The 17,683-nt window shown below is 37.3% G+C and overlaps 1 protein-coding gene across 1 annotated transcript in view; it reads right to left on the bottom strand.

Moving 5' to 3' along the window:
• Positions 1-17,683, bottom strand: part of RTTN (rotatin) — a 67,583-nt gene that overhangs the window by 24,345 nt on the left and 25,555 nt on the right. Inside the window, exons 22-31 of the mRNA XM_053468202.1 lie at positions 17,366-17,483; positions 15,878-15,974; positions 14,324-14,386; positions 11,879-12,070; positions 10,554-10,793; positions 10,042-10,186; positions 8,041-8,195; positions 3,138-3,357; positions 1,758-1,886; positions 472-582 (exon numbers count right to left, since the gene is read on the bottom strand). Of these exons, the coding sequence (XP_053324177.1) occupies positions 472-582; positions 1,758-1,886; positions 3,138-3,357; positions 8,041-8,195; positions 10,042-10,186; positions 10,554-10,793; positions 11,879-12,070; positions 14,324-14,386; positions 15,878-15,974; positions 17,366-17,483 (1,470 nt within the window). The remainder of the gene's footprint in view (positions 1-471; positions 583-1,757; positions 1,887-3,137; positions 3,358-8,040; positions 8,196-10,041; positions 10,187-10,553; positions 10,794-11,878; positions 12,071-14,323; positions 14,387-15,877; positions 15,975-17,365; positions 17,484-17,683) is intronic.

Genomic DNA, 17,683 nt, shown 5'->3' with positions numbered 1-17,683 from the left:
CTTGAGGATTTTGAATATGTAAACTCAATTGTAAAGTATTAATACATTCTTAACATGTTGATTATTGGAGCAGTACAAGGGCTATTCCCAGCATTACTTATTTGTTACAATTGAATTACTTAAAACGTTGTAACCTAGTGAACCTATAAACAATATAGCAAATTCTGTTATTTATACTAGGATTCCATTGTCTGAAAAATCCATTACTTCTATTATTTCAGCATTTCTATTATAGCCTAAGGTATGCATAAAAATAAATCCACACTTAAAAACATTAGGAAGACTCATGCTGTCCATTTGATTTCAAACGTTTTAAAAGAAAATAATTTTCCTTGTGATTCAGCTGCAATAACAAAGGAAAATGAAACGCAGACTTAATGTTCTCAGAGAGTAACAACCGGAATGCTTTGGTTGAAAATGTACAAGCCAAGTGGCAAAACCAAGGTCAAATTTGCAATCTCAGTGACTGACCTCTGGGTCTCTATCCACCCACAAAGGAATCAACCATTCCAAACCCAAACGTGGTATAACATGTTCTTCATTACCGTGGTCATAAGGCAAAGACCAGAGATGCACCCAATCCTGGAAGGAAATAAGTGTCATTACTCGCAGAAACTCAACAAAAAGGTTTTCACCCCAAACATGTGCAACCACAATACAAAAATAAAATACGTTATTCACATTTTAACACATCTATTTATCCTAAAGGTAAATAACAATATGCCTTTATATATTTATATTGCAATCCTTAAATAAGCCGTAATAACGAATCAGTGTTAATCCTCATTGAGGATTTTTGTGAGGAGAGCAAGGGAACATTGCTTAAAATATAGGATTATTAGCAAAATCAAATAAAACTAGGTGAAGAACACGACATTACCCACGGCCTTGGCAAGGTGTGGATGGTATCGCTCTACAAATGCCGAGCATGAATGCCCATGTCTAGACGATGTCTTTGTCCTGAAATCCCTATGCACCTCCACAGCTACTCACAGTAGACACGCATTAATGTTCAAATTTGAGGCCGTCAATAATATTGTTTCATTTGGAGGTGGACCTAGCATGCAAGATTATCAACTGCAGTTTTCTGCAATATGAGCATTGTGAACTATATTAAACCTTCCTACCCGGTAAACTTCTACAAAATATTACTTTCTGGAATTTAAACAACTAGAAAGATTGTACGCGTCCCAGTGCTAAACATCTTTGTCTCCCATGACTTACATTAAATATTTAGCGGTTCATAAATCCAAGATTGAAATGTAAAGATGCTAAGCTCTAGGGTAATGGGAGCTTGCAGGAATTTAAAAACACTGCCAACAGAACCAGTCTTTACTGCCCCCCCCTCCTTGCTTAAGCATGCATTTCAGCCCGAAAAACTTAAGGTGACCTCTAAGGGACATATAACATACAGATCATTTTATATTTACAATTATATACACGTTATATATACACACAAAAGAAAGCGTTAAACATAAAAAAAAAGCAAAGTACACCATAAGGAGGAATTAATTGGAATTTTGCTTCAATGCCTCAAAGGAGATACAGTTTCAAACAGCCATCTGTACATAATGAGAAAGGTAGAAAATTATATTTTGAGAGAGGAAAATCTTTCAACTAACAAAAGTTGTGGCCTTGTTAAAAACATACTATTTTGTAAAAATGTAGGTTTCGTGTATTTTGGTAAAAACAAAAAAAACAAGAGAAATAGATTTAGAATATGTGTTTTGGCATGGCCCAGATTTTGCATGTCTCACCGTGTTCTTGGCCTGAACTGTCATCTCGTGGGACAAGTGAAGCAAGCACAATACCGTGCTCTTAGTGACACCTTTCCCCATGTAGGAAAGAGCATTTCCTCCCCATTCTACGTAAAAAGATGAGATGATCTGATAAGAGAAGAAAACAATTTCATGCTAACTTGACTTTTACGACCATTCATAGGAGGGGGGAAAAAACAGAAAGGGAAAATAAAAACCCAGCACAGTATCTTTCATTTCATTCCAGTATGGATTTTTCTACATAATCTATTTCAAAGCAGTAGCCCGTGAAAAGGTCAATGAATACTCATGTAAAAAAGTTCCATACTTTTTATCATTTTGAATACTTTTCCTTACTACCGTAAGTACATTAAGTTAAGAGACCAGTTATATTAAAAACATTGGAGTATTTCCATTAAAGTGTAAGAGTCATTACCTTAATGGTTGTTAATGATTACCAGTGTCTGTTGCATTCCTTTGAGGAGGATTTGCTATGTGTTTAGTGTTTCATTCTAATTTATTTTTACTGTTCATTAGGTTCCCAGATATAGTTTTCACATCAAATATAAATAAGCTAGTAAATAATAGACATTTACATTACAAAGAAATTAAGAAAAGAACTACACACGACTTTACACATATATGGCAAAATCAATATTGGTATTGATAATACTACTTGAAACATATGACATTTCGTTGCATGGTACATTTAGTAATGGAATTATTTTCAGTCCAGGGCCTATTCTTTTCTAATGAGCATACAGACATCCAATGAAGAATGCATATTACGGTACTTTGTAAGTACTTTAACTTGTAGGAAAAAATAATTAAAGTCACTTACCTTAAGGAAAAGCATCTACTTGAAACAGTATGTGCTTATTAGACCCCCTTGAACTCTAGTGCCAGTCAGTTTGGAAGCAGAGGGGGGGGTACACAAATGCCTAGGTGGGATTTTGCAGAATCCCTCCATGCACTTGCAAGGTGGACAACATAAAAAGAGCACATACCCGTCATGTGGATTGAAGTGTCCCTTAAACTTTTTATTTTTATTTATTTTGATGCTCGGGGGGGATTGGTTCTTCATAAAACACTTTCGTTTCAACGTTTCAATTAACTGTAGCGTTTTGTGAATACAAGAGCTAGAGATTGTTCAACAATGAAACTTGCAAATAAGATGTACCCTTGCAGAATACAGTATAAAAGAACCATTTGAACCTAGACTGGCATTTCCTCTGGCTGTAAAAAAAAATTAAAGCTTATTTGGTCCTTGGTCTTGTCTTATATGCATGTTTTAATAAGGTTACTGTATTAGCCGCTAGAATGATAATGATAATCTGTGTAAAGCTGCATCATATTGAACATTCACATGAATAATCATACCTCCAGGAGACTGGTCAACAACTTGGTACAGACTGTAAATGGCTCTGTTGAAGGACAATACAAACTCCATCCAGACAGCGACGTTACATGGGCCATTCCTCTCAAGGTTCGAGACAAAGAAGGCAAGCCATAAAAATTGGGAACGTCGGACACTTTTAAACTCTGAAGCAAATGTAAGGTGAGCTGTGTTCTCAATGATCCCGCAAGAGCCAAACATTTCCTACATGTTAAACAAACGAAGGGGAGAAAGAGCAAGCATGTAAACGATGTTTGTTCTACTAAATAAATGAACGTATTACTCACATAATCTACCACAGTTAGGAGAATGATGCATGCTAAACATCAGTAACTGATTCAGATTTATATTTACTCGTTCCAACAACCACCATAGATATGTTATTCCATGACATATGATCCGCTCAATGAAAAATTGCATTGAAATCCTACTGCCTGTAGAATGATTAAACTCGCCTCTTGTATTGTTTTAGCAGACTAACCATTTGGCCTACTTGTCTCCAAGCTCCATCTTTAAACCTAACAGCATGAGTTTGTAATTCTTGTAAATCTTTTACAACCATGCAGGTAATCTGTAGAGCTATTACTGTAAATATCAAATATCAAAACCATATGCATTGATTTGCGTGAGGCACATTGCATTTGAGTCCGTGCAAAATAGACACCAATATGCATTCATGTAAAGGGTAAAAATGTGCCAAAAACATGGCAAATAATCTGAAATTGTCCTTTGAGTTTGAGATTGCATGAAAAAAAAAACCTACCCAAAAAAATAAAGTGTTCCCTCTCTTGAAATCCTAAGGATCTGTGGCAATAGTCAGTCCTCCTCTAGTACAGCTTGAAGATAGAACTAACACACACACACACACACACAATAGTTGGCTTTACTATTTATTCGGTAACCAGAATGCCAGGCCGTACTCGTACGCTTTCAGGTTTCTGGCTTGCTAGTATAATGATGTCGGAAACAATCTATCCCCCCAAACACAAGTAGACCATGGCTCAGAATGCCCAGCTGGGAAGCCTTTGGTTTGAACATTAATATTTTATTTGAAATTTTTCTTTGATTTCTGCCAGGCCTCTGATAACCGTACATGAATAATATTTATTTACAGGTAGGTCACAGTAATTTACACATTTTACACCGCTTTAAGAAACAAGAACAAAAAAAAAGATACCAATTTCAATAGCTTGGGTTTTTTAAATGTTCTCTACAACGTAGCCAATTCTTGGATGAAAGAACTATTACCTGTAACCATTCTGCTGGAAGACTAACATCCAGCACTTGACATAATGCAGACTAACATGAACTGAAAGTCCGAGGTACAATACATCTGCTTAGCGTTGTATTTAGAGCTCTGCATTTGTTCGGTAGCTTGCCAGGTCTCTTGGCAGCAAACAATCTGTTCTGGGTGCCAAATCATAGTGTCTGTTATACTGCATATATTATACAGTTGGCACAACAATCCTTCTCGCAGCAAAACTTTGCATGCTGCGATTTGAAGTTTTAATAGAATTTTTCTTGTGACCTTCAGCAAAGTAACTTTTTTCTTCCTTTGTTCTAGCATTTACGTGAACTATGCACACAAATTTGCAGTGCAGTCACACGTGTAAAAGGTCTTTATCTTTCATCCTAGACTGAGCTACTGTTTGTATATAAACTGCTACGTGCAGCTCTACTTTATAGGTTTTTTTATTTATTTTGAGAGCCCGAGGTTTGTGCTCTTTGCCTTCTACAAGCCGTTCAAGTGAAACCATGGGTGTTCCAAAACTTTGTAGCGTTCCAGTGGAGCCGAGTCCCAGTCTTCGTCTTCTGGGGCTGCACTCTCCGAGGTGATATGCAGCCCCATTTTCCCCACCCTGACAGAAACCTTGGATGGGCCAGATCTTTTAAGGGGAGGCCCACTGAAGTCTTCAATCCCCAACAACCGAAAGTTTTCAAGAGGGAGTGGGGGCCAAAAGGCATGATCCACTACCTCCACCAACACTTGACAGAGTCTTCAGGACGTAGTACCACTGTGACTGTAGGTGACCCAATGGTGCTTTACTCACTACCGAAACCTATAGTCACATGTGCTCTTCACCAAAAAAAACCCTGAAAAATACTAGTGCAAATCAAGTGCCAGTGAAGATATCCACAGGCCCCAGCCCAAAGCTGGTAGATTAAAAAAATACCCCCTCCGTAGGCAGGGGCAAATTAATGGTGGGTATAAAAAGTGCATCAATAAGGGATCCGGGTGAATATAGTGTTCTTACCAAGCCATGAACAGTGAGGGGAAAAAAAAGGCGCTGAGTGCCCCAGCGGATCCATGCCAGGGGACACTATAACAACCTCGGCTCTCTGACGCTGTTCCCAGCCCTAAGACACCAAAAGCTTTCCCTCTCTTGATCTTAGCCAAAAGGCCAAGAAGCTCTACTTTTTAGATGTCTTATTGACAGATACCAGGTCAGTTCTGCAGGTATAAATATAGTATACACTAATTGCTACAGGTGTGTTGATCAAAACCTTTTAATGCAAACATATTTAATGTAACTACAAAAAAAACCCCTAAAACATTGAGATCAAAATAACAGCTGTTCAAAGTGCACTCCATCATTTTGACTATTGCTGGGAAATTGGATTTCCAATCAACATAAAACGATCCAATCAACATAAAAATGCCCCTAGAAGAAGACAAAACCAAGTAAAAACACATTTACATAGCTGCCAGATCACCCATTCCGAGCAGCAACACGAAACCAGATTTGCAAAAGATTTACAATCTTCTCATTTTGCCCAAATCCCCCCCAAAAAAGGAATAAAAAAACAGTACTGCGCAGTTATTACAATTTTGAGCAGGTGTGTATGCACACAAACATATTAAAATTAAGACTAAAACCTCTAAATAAAGAACAATGCGCGCACCTGGGATGGTTTAAATAGCCTCTGACAGTGCATTTGCAGAACTCCCCCAACCCAATAGCCTCTATATACATGGGGAGGAAGTAAAAGGAAAAAAAAAATAGACAGAAGGAGCCTATCATAATGTTGCTTATTTCCCATGAAATGCCCTGGCTGTTACAGATGTGTTAGAACTTGGAAGTTATTGAAGTTAATCTGCATACCATAAAAATAGAACAATACAAACAACATAAGTGATGGCTTTCAGGACAAATTCGATTTTGTCAGACTGTTGCTTTTTTTAATGTGTATTAGGTATTTAGGACACAAACTAAGCATCTAATGTGTGGTTTAACTATATATATTTAATAATCATGTTAAACCATAACATTTTTCCAGCTGGGAAATAGAGACAGCGTAAATATAAATATATTAACTTGAATGCTGTGGCATACTGCTGACAGATGTTCCGTGCCCCATAATTTATCTCTATATTCCAGAAGTCTGAGGTAATGCTGGACCCCATTTGTCACAGGGAAATTAGATAATATTTTCTAGGAATTTATTTGCGCCTAAAGTAAATTCATAAGCCAAGGGAAATGAACCTCTTACATTCTGTAGAAGTTCATTTTGATACCACATTCATTAGAGGTTAATTATCATTAGAAAACACATCAACTATGGAAAATCCCATTAACAGTAAAATGAAAATACGAAGTCTGCATCAGAATTGAGGATGGTCTACTATTAGATTCGCAGTTGGGCCAGTACTCCAATACAGAACGGTCTTTAAACAGGACGTTTAATTAATGTTATAAGGACTCATTATTATGCACTATAATAAACAATAATTAGAATGGATTCCTAATAAAGAGCCTCTCACGGACACAGGACCTATTTAAAAAAATAAGGCATGGCAAAAAGTTTTGTTTGTCCGCATTTTTTTTTTTAAGCAATTGGATTTGTTTCAGAAGACCATCTCGGCTTCTGGAGTAAGTGACTGTGGTTTGGAGAGAAATATAACAGGAAATGCAAAAAGAAGCGTAGATGACCATCAGTTGATCTGATGCACAGTAAGGCAGTACTTGATGTATAAAAAAAATATATGTAAACTGAATAAACATACATCAAGTCTTTGTTGACAACAAAACCATCAACTTACTAGACATATAGGTGAGTCAGTTATATATGACTTGCTTGCGCCATTTCAGAAGAAATACTGAAGCACATCAGATAGATGGTCTGCTTCGTAGATTCTATGAGAAACACAACTAGCTATACGTGCTATTTATTTATTTATTTGATCCATTCCAAAATATAGCATTTACACCTTAAGGTTAACAGTATAAGGTCATGTAATTCAGGTTACAGTCTTTTTCTTGTATATCTTTTTCTTGGTAATGAGCTTTAAGATGCAGTGTAAGTATTGGTTTGTCTTAGTCTATTAGTTCTAGTTTTGTCAGACCCTTTGAATGTGTCTATTGTAAGAAGTGCTGTGTAAGTTGTTGGTGCTACAAAATAAAAAGACATTAATAATAATAATATTAATAATAATAATAATAATAATAAGTGGATGTGAGATAGCCTCACAAATAGGTGTCCCCCTGTCCTTAGTAGGACACGTTTTTGAGGCTTGTCAAGAATGTAATATGCGCTACAGCCAATCCGTGTCAAGTTCCTTCTCCTTTCTAGCACGATTTTCTTGCCTGCATCCATACAGACAAGTGCAAGAACTTAGCACGTTAATTTTCGAAAGAATTCTTACTTTACAGCATTTTGGTTTTTGCACAGTACTGGATCTTTTTATAAAACAAGCAAATCACATTCAATTCACTTACATTGCAAATTAAAAAGGGCTTTGAATAATGCATGTTCAAAATAAGCACAAAAATAACTTAAATCTTAATGAGTCAGAGATCAACATAAAAGGGAAAAAAATCCCTAAATTCCTATGTGATTAATCTAGCATACTCAAAATTTGGATTTAAAATGCAAGTTGGCACTTACCGATCAGTGACTGAAGTTAAACAAAGCATTAGCGTGTTAAAAAACACCATCAGCTCTTTCTGCAGATGCTGCCTCACAGCTGCTTGTGTGTCATCCAAATCCTTTTTGGCTAGGCACTCTTTCTGGACGATTAGATCAAGCAGTGGACTCGGGCTCTAAAATGGAATATTCAAAATAGAAATGATGCTCTATAATTTTCCACTTATAGCCACACTTCAAAATGATGAAGGTCTTTGGACTGACGGGAGCGTTCCTTATACAAATACATACAATTAATGACAGGTAACGGTGAATAAAAGGTCAGGTGACAATTGTAATTAGCTGCAAGAAATCATAAGACCAATACATCTGCTCAAAGATGAACTTGGCTTCCAGTAACACTTATTACACTCATTAAAGAGATCCCATGGATCCTAAGTGTGGTTATTGAAATGTAAACTCAGTTTCAAAATAAATAAGACGTAGTGTGCAGAAAATAGCACACAATTTTCAAGAAGTGTTTAAAACAACTGCATAGATGAGTAAAAGCGTATGAATGAGGACCCCTCTCTGCAGTATGCAAACATTTGTTAATTCTAACTGGTTGGCAAAATTACCTATGCTGTGACCGCTTTTTTATTATGATTATTAATTAGCATTGAGCGTTTCGTGCTTTTTCAGATGCCGATAGCAAACACTTTCCTTGACGTCGACACTACATCACAGCTTCATTTATTTGTGTTCCTTACAACTATTTTGTGAAGGTTTCTTTATTTGTTATCTCATTTTTCCAGACTGCTTTGGATCTATTAATGTCTTCAAAAATTGATCAGTGCTAGAGTAACAGATTTGGCTAACATAAAAAGACAACGTCCTTTGCGTTGTCAAATCCTGCCATTAAAGATTTATTTTACTATTGACATTTCCTCAATCTTTTTGCTTTTCTGTTATTCTGTTATGTTACCAACAACAGTGGAATTACACTGTGATAAGTAGTAGACAAACGATGTAATTATTTTCTCATTACATGATGCGGGTTTCACAGACTAGCAATTCTCAAATTTAAAGTTGACCAGAGACCTCTTAAGAACTTTGTCCAACTACCATTCACTTTTCAGTCATTTATAATAGTCAAAAAAGTAGAGTCAAAATAATGCGCTACAATGAATGCAAAGCATAATTCTAATTAACGTTCTATGCTATGCACTTATTTTTCTTCCAAAAGACATAAACCATCTGTTAATTCTTGAATTTTACAGATGATCCGTATAGATCACGCTAGGATTTATAAGACAGACAGACAGATAAATTTGTTCAAGCCAGGGAGTGATGCTTTGGCCATGGCCATCTGCCTCTGGAGCCTTGGTGCAGGGATAGTGTGCAATGGAGTGGCAATGATCCTTTGAGACCTATATAAATCAAGCTTTTAACCAAAAAGGAGGAATGGTTAAAGGCGTACTCTCTGGTATTTTAAGCAAATAACCCTTAGCAGATCAGTTATGTTATTCTTTCCTGAAGATCCTGAATACTTTCATATTGAGAAACCTTTAAAAAGTTCATATATATGCCTGCAGATCAAATCATCTTTGTTCTTATATATGCGTTTTTATTTTATTTTTTGCACACATTCAATCTTCTGATTACAAAAGAGATGCTAGGCGACACAAAGCTTTGCCTTTCTCTGCAGTGTTTGGCATACCTCTGTGGCAATCAACGGGACAAATGCAGAAGAGCAATGGCCCACTAAGCATAGACAGGATTAACGGTTTGGCGTGCCAGCAATCTAATAATATGGCTTTCTGATTACCATACAATGTCACTCCTGCTGCGGTGCTTGCTTTTTTATTGGGACCTAGAGCATTGTATGAGGCAGCTTCAGTGCTCCCACATGAATAAGACTGGCAGGTGAACAAAATAAATATATACTCTTTACAGCTAAATTATCTTTATCGGGCCATGGATGTTAATGCAGCATCATCTGTCAGGAGTGGCTACCGGAATACCCTGAGGTACAGTTCTCACTTGTTTAAGCAGCATCTCCAGCATCCATTGGAGGTCCTGTGAATCTGAGCTTCCTCTCTGTTCTCGCAGAATCTTGTTTAAGAAACTTATCACATCTGCCAGGAGCTTTTCATCTTCGGCACATGCTGGATAAACCAGTAAAAACCTGAAAGGCATGGGAAAAAAAAGAACGTTAACCTTCCGTTTGCCTGCAATGCCAAAGCCCCAGCAGTCTATAGCTGCTGCAGTTAACACATTCAATTAAACTGGGCTGCCTTAGTAGCCTACACAGTTTTAGGATATCAGAGTCGCTTACTGCATACAAAGTGGTTACTGAACAACTCAGTTCCTTGAAAATAAAAGTATGAATGGACGGCACAGCAAATAATTAGGGATCCAGCCAGTAAATAATTGTACTTTTGTCCAGATCATATGGTCACCCCCTTGGTGGTTCTCCTGTTTGAGTAAATTAACCGTCCGTGCGTTTTTTATGCCTACCAGAAAGACATCAGAAACATTGCACAAAGTCTCACCTGCTTAGTGCAGTATGCCAAGGCAGACACTTCAAGGAAGACATGTTGGAGCCAGTGAGGCAGTTTAAAACCAGTCTGTCATTTAGGAGATAAAAATTCATCCTAGCAACAGCAGAACGAACTTCCCTGTGAGACACAGCGCGAATGATGGCATTCAGGCAATCTTGCAGTCCACTGGCCGAGTGTGTCATCTTCAATGTCAGAACTTCTTCTGGGGACAACTTTAATGTATCTAGAAAACTTGTGCAGAAAACAAAACAAAATTTAAAAGAAAAAAAAATATCTTTGAGCTACTAACACATCATACAGTTAGTGACACTAACAGAACAAAAACGGTTGATCTGTGGAGATGACAAGCGTTTGGAACAAATTACGCCACATCACATTGTGAAAAGAAAGGTTGCATATTTAATATAGAATAACCAAAAGCACACATTATATACAAACAAGCACATGTTTGGACCAGTGGCTAGTGGAGGGCGTGTTAGAAACTGCCATACAAAGTTGTAAGGGATGAAAAGAGTATTCCAGAAATCATAATGATTAATCCAAGTGTTTAATCAACTAATTGTGAAATCAGGGAACAAACCTAGAAGACTTGTTGACACATTTTTAAAAATTAATAATAAAAAATACTATTGTTTAATGTCACCATTGACCTTTTCAAAAATAGTTTTATTGGACAGGCATACTCTTGTACATTATCTATACATGTTCTGAAACACCTCCATTGGAATCCAGGAGTGTAGCTTCAGGCGATTGCACTTGAGTTAGTCAAACATCAATGTTCAGTTAGCATACATGTAGTTGTCTAATGGGACTGCTATATGCATGTGGAGGAAATGTAATAAACACCATCTGCATTCACCAATAAAATGCATATCGGAGACATTTCTTTATGGATTCCAATGTGCTTTTACGGCATGCAATTTATTTTAAAATACGGCTGAAGCAGTCCTTTACGGCAACACGCCTAAAATAGGTTTCCAAGGTACGATAGGAAGACTCCTATGAAAGAGAAAGAAAAATGATGTGGCCTGACTCATTCTCTCAGTACAAGCATCTATAAATGATCCAAATGTCCCCTAGCAGAGGAACCAAAGGACTTCCTTATTGTGCACCTGAAAGAAAGCAACAAATCTGATGGCGTGTGCTTATCTATGCAGAACCGGGGAAGTTCTCTTTTTATAAGGAAAAGCCTTATCTAAGGCATGCTGCCTGGTGACAAAGAAAAATACATTCTTGTAATATACTTTAAGATGTCACAGCTGGTAATGACTAGCATTTTTTGTAAAATTTAAAGATTGCAGCATATTCAGAAGTACCTTTCCTTTTCTTGTTGGTCGCTTGCCATTTTTGACAAAAGGTTATCAACGCCTTGGTACCAGGATAGATTCCATGCCATACGAAGCATATCTGCTACAGACGTTATGGTTAACCATTCCAGAGATAAAGGAGAAGCCATGGTGTAAGGGCTTACTGCATGGTGAGTGCTGACGCTCACTGGAAGGTGAAATCTTAAAAATAAAAATATTAATAAATTATCAACCTTTATTATTAATAGACCACTAAATACAAAAAATATATATTTATAATACCTAATCAGGTGCGGGGTGGTTAAGAGCCTTACGTTATCTGAAACCGCACAGTTTGAGTCACTCAGCAAAATGTTTTCCAGAGTGTCAGCGCGGACACCGGTAAAAACATTTAAAATCAACAGCCCAAGAAGATCAATCCAGCCCCTGGTGGGATCTCTGATGACGCCCCTCACACATGCTGGCTGAAGTATGAGAATGGTGTTACTCGGCACAAGGGATGTTGCTTAAAATAAATTCTAACCTGTGGAGTTAATCCCAAGGCAAATTGAAAAAGAAAATGTACCGTATTTTCCGGCGTATAAGACGACCCCCAACTTTTCCAGTTAAAATATAGAGTTTTGGCTATACTCGCCGTATAAGACTACCCCTCTACCCAGTATACAACAACCAGCCAATCACGGCAATCGATGTACCTTACCGGTGATTGGCTGGTTGTTGTATACAAAGCCTGCTTGGATTGGGTGGGTCAGCTCTCCCTAACATATGACTACACTGCCCTCACACAACCCTTCCTTTACACACATATACACGTACACACCAGCTTACAAACACACACATATATACATACACTGCCCTTACACACACCTGTCCATACACATACACTGCCCACACACAGACATTTACATGCATACACTGCCCTTACACACACACACACTATACATTATATATATATATATATATATATATATATACACATACATATACACATACATATATACATACATATATAGCTACACATACTAACATACGCCTGTCCATAGATACACATTTATACACTGCCCTCACCACACACTCCTGCCTTTACACACACACACACACACACACATTATATATATACACACACATATATATACACACATATATACACACATATATACATACATACACCAGCTTACAAACACACAAATACCTACACTGCTCTTACACACACACCTGACCATACACATACACTGACCATCTCACACACACATATATACACATACACTGCACTTACACCCCTTTCTCCCCATCTCTTACCTTTCTCATCTTCTATCCTCCATCCAGTTGTGGGAGCGTGAGGTCTGTCATTTCAGACCTCTGCTTTACTGCTCCCTCATCACTATGCACCGGCAATTGATGCAGAGCGCCGGGACATGACGTCATCCCCGCGCTCGGCCTTAATAGCCGGCGCGTAGTGATTAGGGAGCACGGAAGCCGAGGTCTGAAGTGCCAGACCTCGAGCTCCCTAATGTTGGGCTAGTTAGAGGGAGGTCGTGATCTCCCCAACCAACCCTGCTCATCGGGCGCCCGCTGATCAGGGCTAGTTGGGGAGATCACGATCTTATACCTACCTCGGCGCGGCCCTGAAGACCGGCCCAGGGGAGGCGGCTTCTCCGCTCGCCCCTCCCCTCGAGATACGTGGCTTCATGGGGAATCATGATTCTCCGGCTCCGTAAGTTTCAGTACCCGGCGTATAAGACGACCCCCGACTTTTGAGAAGATTTTCACGGGTTAAAAAGTCGTTTTATACGCCGGAAAATACAGTACTTGACTTTAAATATTTGTCTCATTTTTAATATATTATTGAAACTAAATGACATATTACACTTATTAAATGCCATGAAATGAAAGCTCTCTGTCCTTTAAAAAACTCTGAGATTTCTGTAGGTACATAACCATGAAAAAGAGATATTGCGGTTAAAAACAAATATATATAGCGTGACGGAATCCCCAATATTTATACCTTAGATGTGTTTTTTGAATGGTATTCACCAGATATGCCATCAATTCTTGCTTTGTTTTATATATTTTTTGCGGTGAACATTTTATTAAAACTGCAAACAGTTTATAGTCTTTAGGATGTAAAATATCTCTGGCCAGGAAGGGGTTAAATTTCCGGTCAGGATTTTGTTGCCTACGAGAACAACAACAGATCTAACGTTTTAAATAATCTAAAAATGGATTTGACCAGAATTTAATAAGTGCTTAAAGTTAAAGATTTATTGTTGATGGCATAGTCCCTTTAACTAAAAAAAACTATCAGAGTATGCTAGATTGTTTACTAAAGAGCATATTAGATTAGATTACTAGTGGTTTCATTTAATTAATTACTACATGTTTAACGGACACACAATTGCATACAAGGCGCTTCCTGTTCTATTAGAAAACACACAAGTTTATTTCTCCACATACCGTCGGACTACAGTAACAGGTAGACCAAAAGGAGGAGGCGTTGGACCTGAAACGGTTTCTGACCTATAAATCAAACACAAACGATAAAATACAATCTAAAGGGGGAAGGAGAGACAAGATGTATTTGGGGTGTCAAGAAGTACAGAGTGCTACTATTGCTGCGCATCTATTTTTCAGTTTCAGAAAGTCCTCAACAGTGAAAAGGCCACAATTAATATTTATGAGACAAACAGTACAAAGAAAATGCATTTTTTTTATTGCTGCACACTATCAATACAGAAAAATGCCAATATACAAGAGCAAAAATTTAAATTAGACTCAGTTATGAAAATGACTTGTGATATGCAAATATAGCATATAAATATACATACAAATATACCGTATTTGCTCGATTATAAGACAAGGTTTTTTCCAGAACAAATGCTCTGAAAAATACCCCTCATCTTATAATCGGGGACCCCTCAAATAGGTCTGACTATGAGACTAAGATCCAGATCCCCTGCATCGTGCAGGGGACCTGGATCCTCCTGTGTTATGCCCCCCCCCCAACTTACCGGTGCATCCGAGTCCCCGGTGCTTAGTCTGGGCAGCGTGTAGAGTTCTACCCGATTCGCGTATACAACTTCCGCTGCAGCAGAAGTTGTCTGCGCAAATCGGGTACAGCTCTACACGCTGCCCAGACTAAGCACCGGAGACTCAGATGCAGGGGACCTGGATCCTTCCCCCCAACTTACCGGTGCTTCTGAGTCCCCGGTTCCTAGTCCAGGCAGCGTGTAGAGCTCTACGCGATTCGCGTAGACAACTACACGCTGCCCGGACTAAGCACCGGGGACTCAGAAGCTCCGGTAAGTTTGGAGGAGGGAGGGGGAGGGAGTGTTAAATGGGGGGCATAAGGCATTTCTGGAGGCAGAGTGCTCTGTGAAATGTCTTTTAACCCCCTTAATGCCACTCTGCCTACCAAAATGCCTTTTAACCCTCTATACGCCACTCTGCCTCCTGAAATGCCTTATACCTCCCTATATGCCACTCTGCCCCATAATATGCCTTTTAACCCCCTAAATGCCAGAGTGGCATATAGGGGTATAAGGCAATTCTGGAGGCAGAGTGGCACATATGGGGTCAAAAGGCGTATCATGGGGCACAGTGGCATTTAGAGGGTTAAAAGGCATATCATGGGGCACAGTGGCATGCCTGAGGGCAGATGTGCATAACTGGGGGGGGGCAGGTTGTAAAAAGGAAATAAAAACAAAATCTTTTTCTCAATCATAGCTTTTATTAACAAACAATAGTCCACATCGTTTACATGAATTAACATTTACTGGTAAAGCTTTTTCCCTATAGGGTCATATTCAGGCTTTTTCTTTTTTTCCTAAATTAATATTCAGATTTTGGGGGGGTGGTCTTATAATCGAGCAAATACGGTAAGTATAATACTTACATGTAGTAAATTAGACATCACACATCATTACTCATTAAATAGAAAGCTAGCATCTTGTTAGGCGAGACTAGTAAACATATGACAAAGTTTTTAAAGATACACACAGACAAACTTACCAGGCGCTCAGTTGTGATATCTCATCAAACAGCAATAAACTTAGCAAGGCTGCAGCTTCAATTAGAAGTGAGCTATCTTCTTGCAAAAATAGGGTTACTGAAAAGAATTACATGATAACATTTCAATTTGCTCCTGTTAGGAGCTAGAACACAATGACTTGAATTTAATATTAAACTTCTTTTTCTGATGGCTACCAGGGATTTTTTATTTTTCATTTAAATGCATGTTTCCTTCTAGAATACTTTAATATCATATTTTTCTTTATTGTTTTTTTCATATATAGAGTGCTATTAGAATTTAGTTTTAACAATAACAGTGAAATTAACAATATACAACTTGGATGGCTGACAGCCCCCCTTTAAAGGGAGAATTAAAACACCGCAAACACTAACAAATTACAGAGGTATTATAGGAAGAAAGTGTATTGGATGAAAGTAAAAAGCTCCTTAAGATGTATGTCTTTTGGGCTCAAGTTGCCTTGAGTCATTTCAAAACGTGATAAAAAGCAAATGTGTTTGGTTTTTTTGGAGTTACGAGAAATACTGCAACACAAACCTTAAGGTTTTTAAATTATTCTGTCTCCACTACTGTACTGGGATATAGGCTTAGTCAAGTTATTTCTTTCTAAAGGTGCCTCGGAGGTCAAACACACACATATACACACTGTGTGTGTGCGTATATGTATATATATATATATATATATATATATATATATATATATATATATATATATTTGGAAGGCTAGAAGACTAGAGAATACGTTTAAAGCTACAGCCACTCTAATTTATCTTAAATGGATGGTAAAGTCTCTAGCCCAAAAACTAGACCAAAAAGTTACTATTTCATTGAGGTAGATTAATATGGTTATTCTTGGCAGACTAAAAGCTACAGTAGCAGAGACTTTAAACTGCAGCTTATCGATCAGTTAACATAGCTGGATGTATAGTAAAATATTAGCCTTTTAAAAAAAAAAAAAAAAATACATGAAATATTCTTCTGACTGTATGCACCATGTAACAAAATGTACATTGTTTTCTGATTCTTTAAAACAAAAAGGTTTTCAAACAATGTGTTGCAAATTTGAGAACATACAAAATATAAATCGGGGACTATAGTTTTTATAGAATTTGCAGTATATATATATATATATATATATATATATATATATATATATATATATATATATATATATATATATATATATATATATATATATATATATATATATATATATATATATATATATATTTGTTTTTTTTAGAATTTTTGGAAAGGGCTTTAAAAGAAAATTAGTAGGTGTAGACAGGAAAAAAAAAATCAATGGAATTGTTAACTATTTTATCAGAATTCTAATTTAGAAAGCGAAATACAGCTTTGCTTGTGGTTTTTCACTTTTAAACAGCATGAAACCACTACTAATAATAGTATGACAAAACAAGCGAGAATTTATTTTTCACTGGGGACATAAAGAAAAAAAATACCCTTACCTCTAAACAATGCAAGAAGGAAACATGGATCTTGTGCCAGTGATAGGCGCAGTACAGGATCGGCATAAATCATTTTCCGCAAGAGCGTTATACATGGCAGAACAATACACTCAAAAACCTGAAATAAAAGGCACATCATGTGAAAATGTATGTCTGAAAAGACATGAACTGACCTATTTTAGCATATAAATGTATGACTTAGGTATAATATAGGATCTAACATGTAAGTCTGCAAGGTGTGTTAATAACATACGAATTGCATTCAATCCCATGTGTTTTACATAGCAGAAAAAGACCATAAAACTGACAAAAAAAAAA

This window comes from Spea bombifrons, chromosome 5 (genome assembly GCF_027358695.1).
Source record: "Spea bombifrons isolate aSpeBom1 chromosome 5, aSpeBom1.2.pri, whole genome shotgun sequence".
In the NCBI taxonomy this organism is placed as follows: Eukaryota; Metazoa; Chordata; class Amphibia; order Anura; family Pelobatidae; genus Spea; species Spea bombifrons.
The sequence above is the reverse complement of the archived record's forward strand: the minus strand, read 5'-3'. Positions and strand labels throughout refer to the sequence as shown.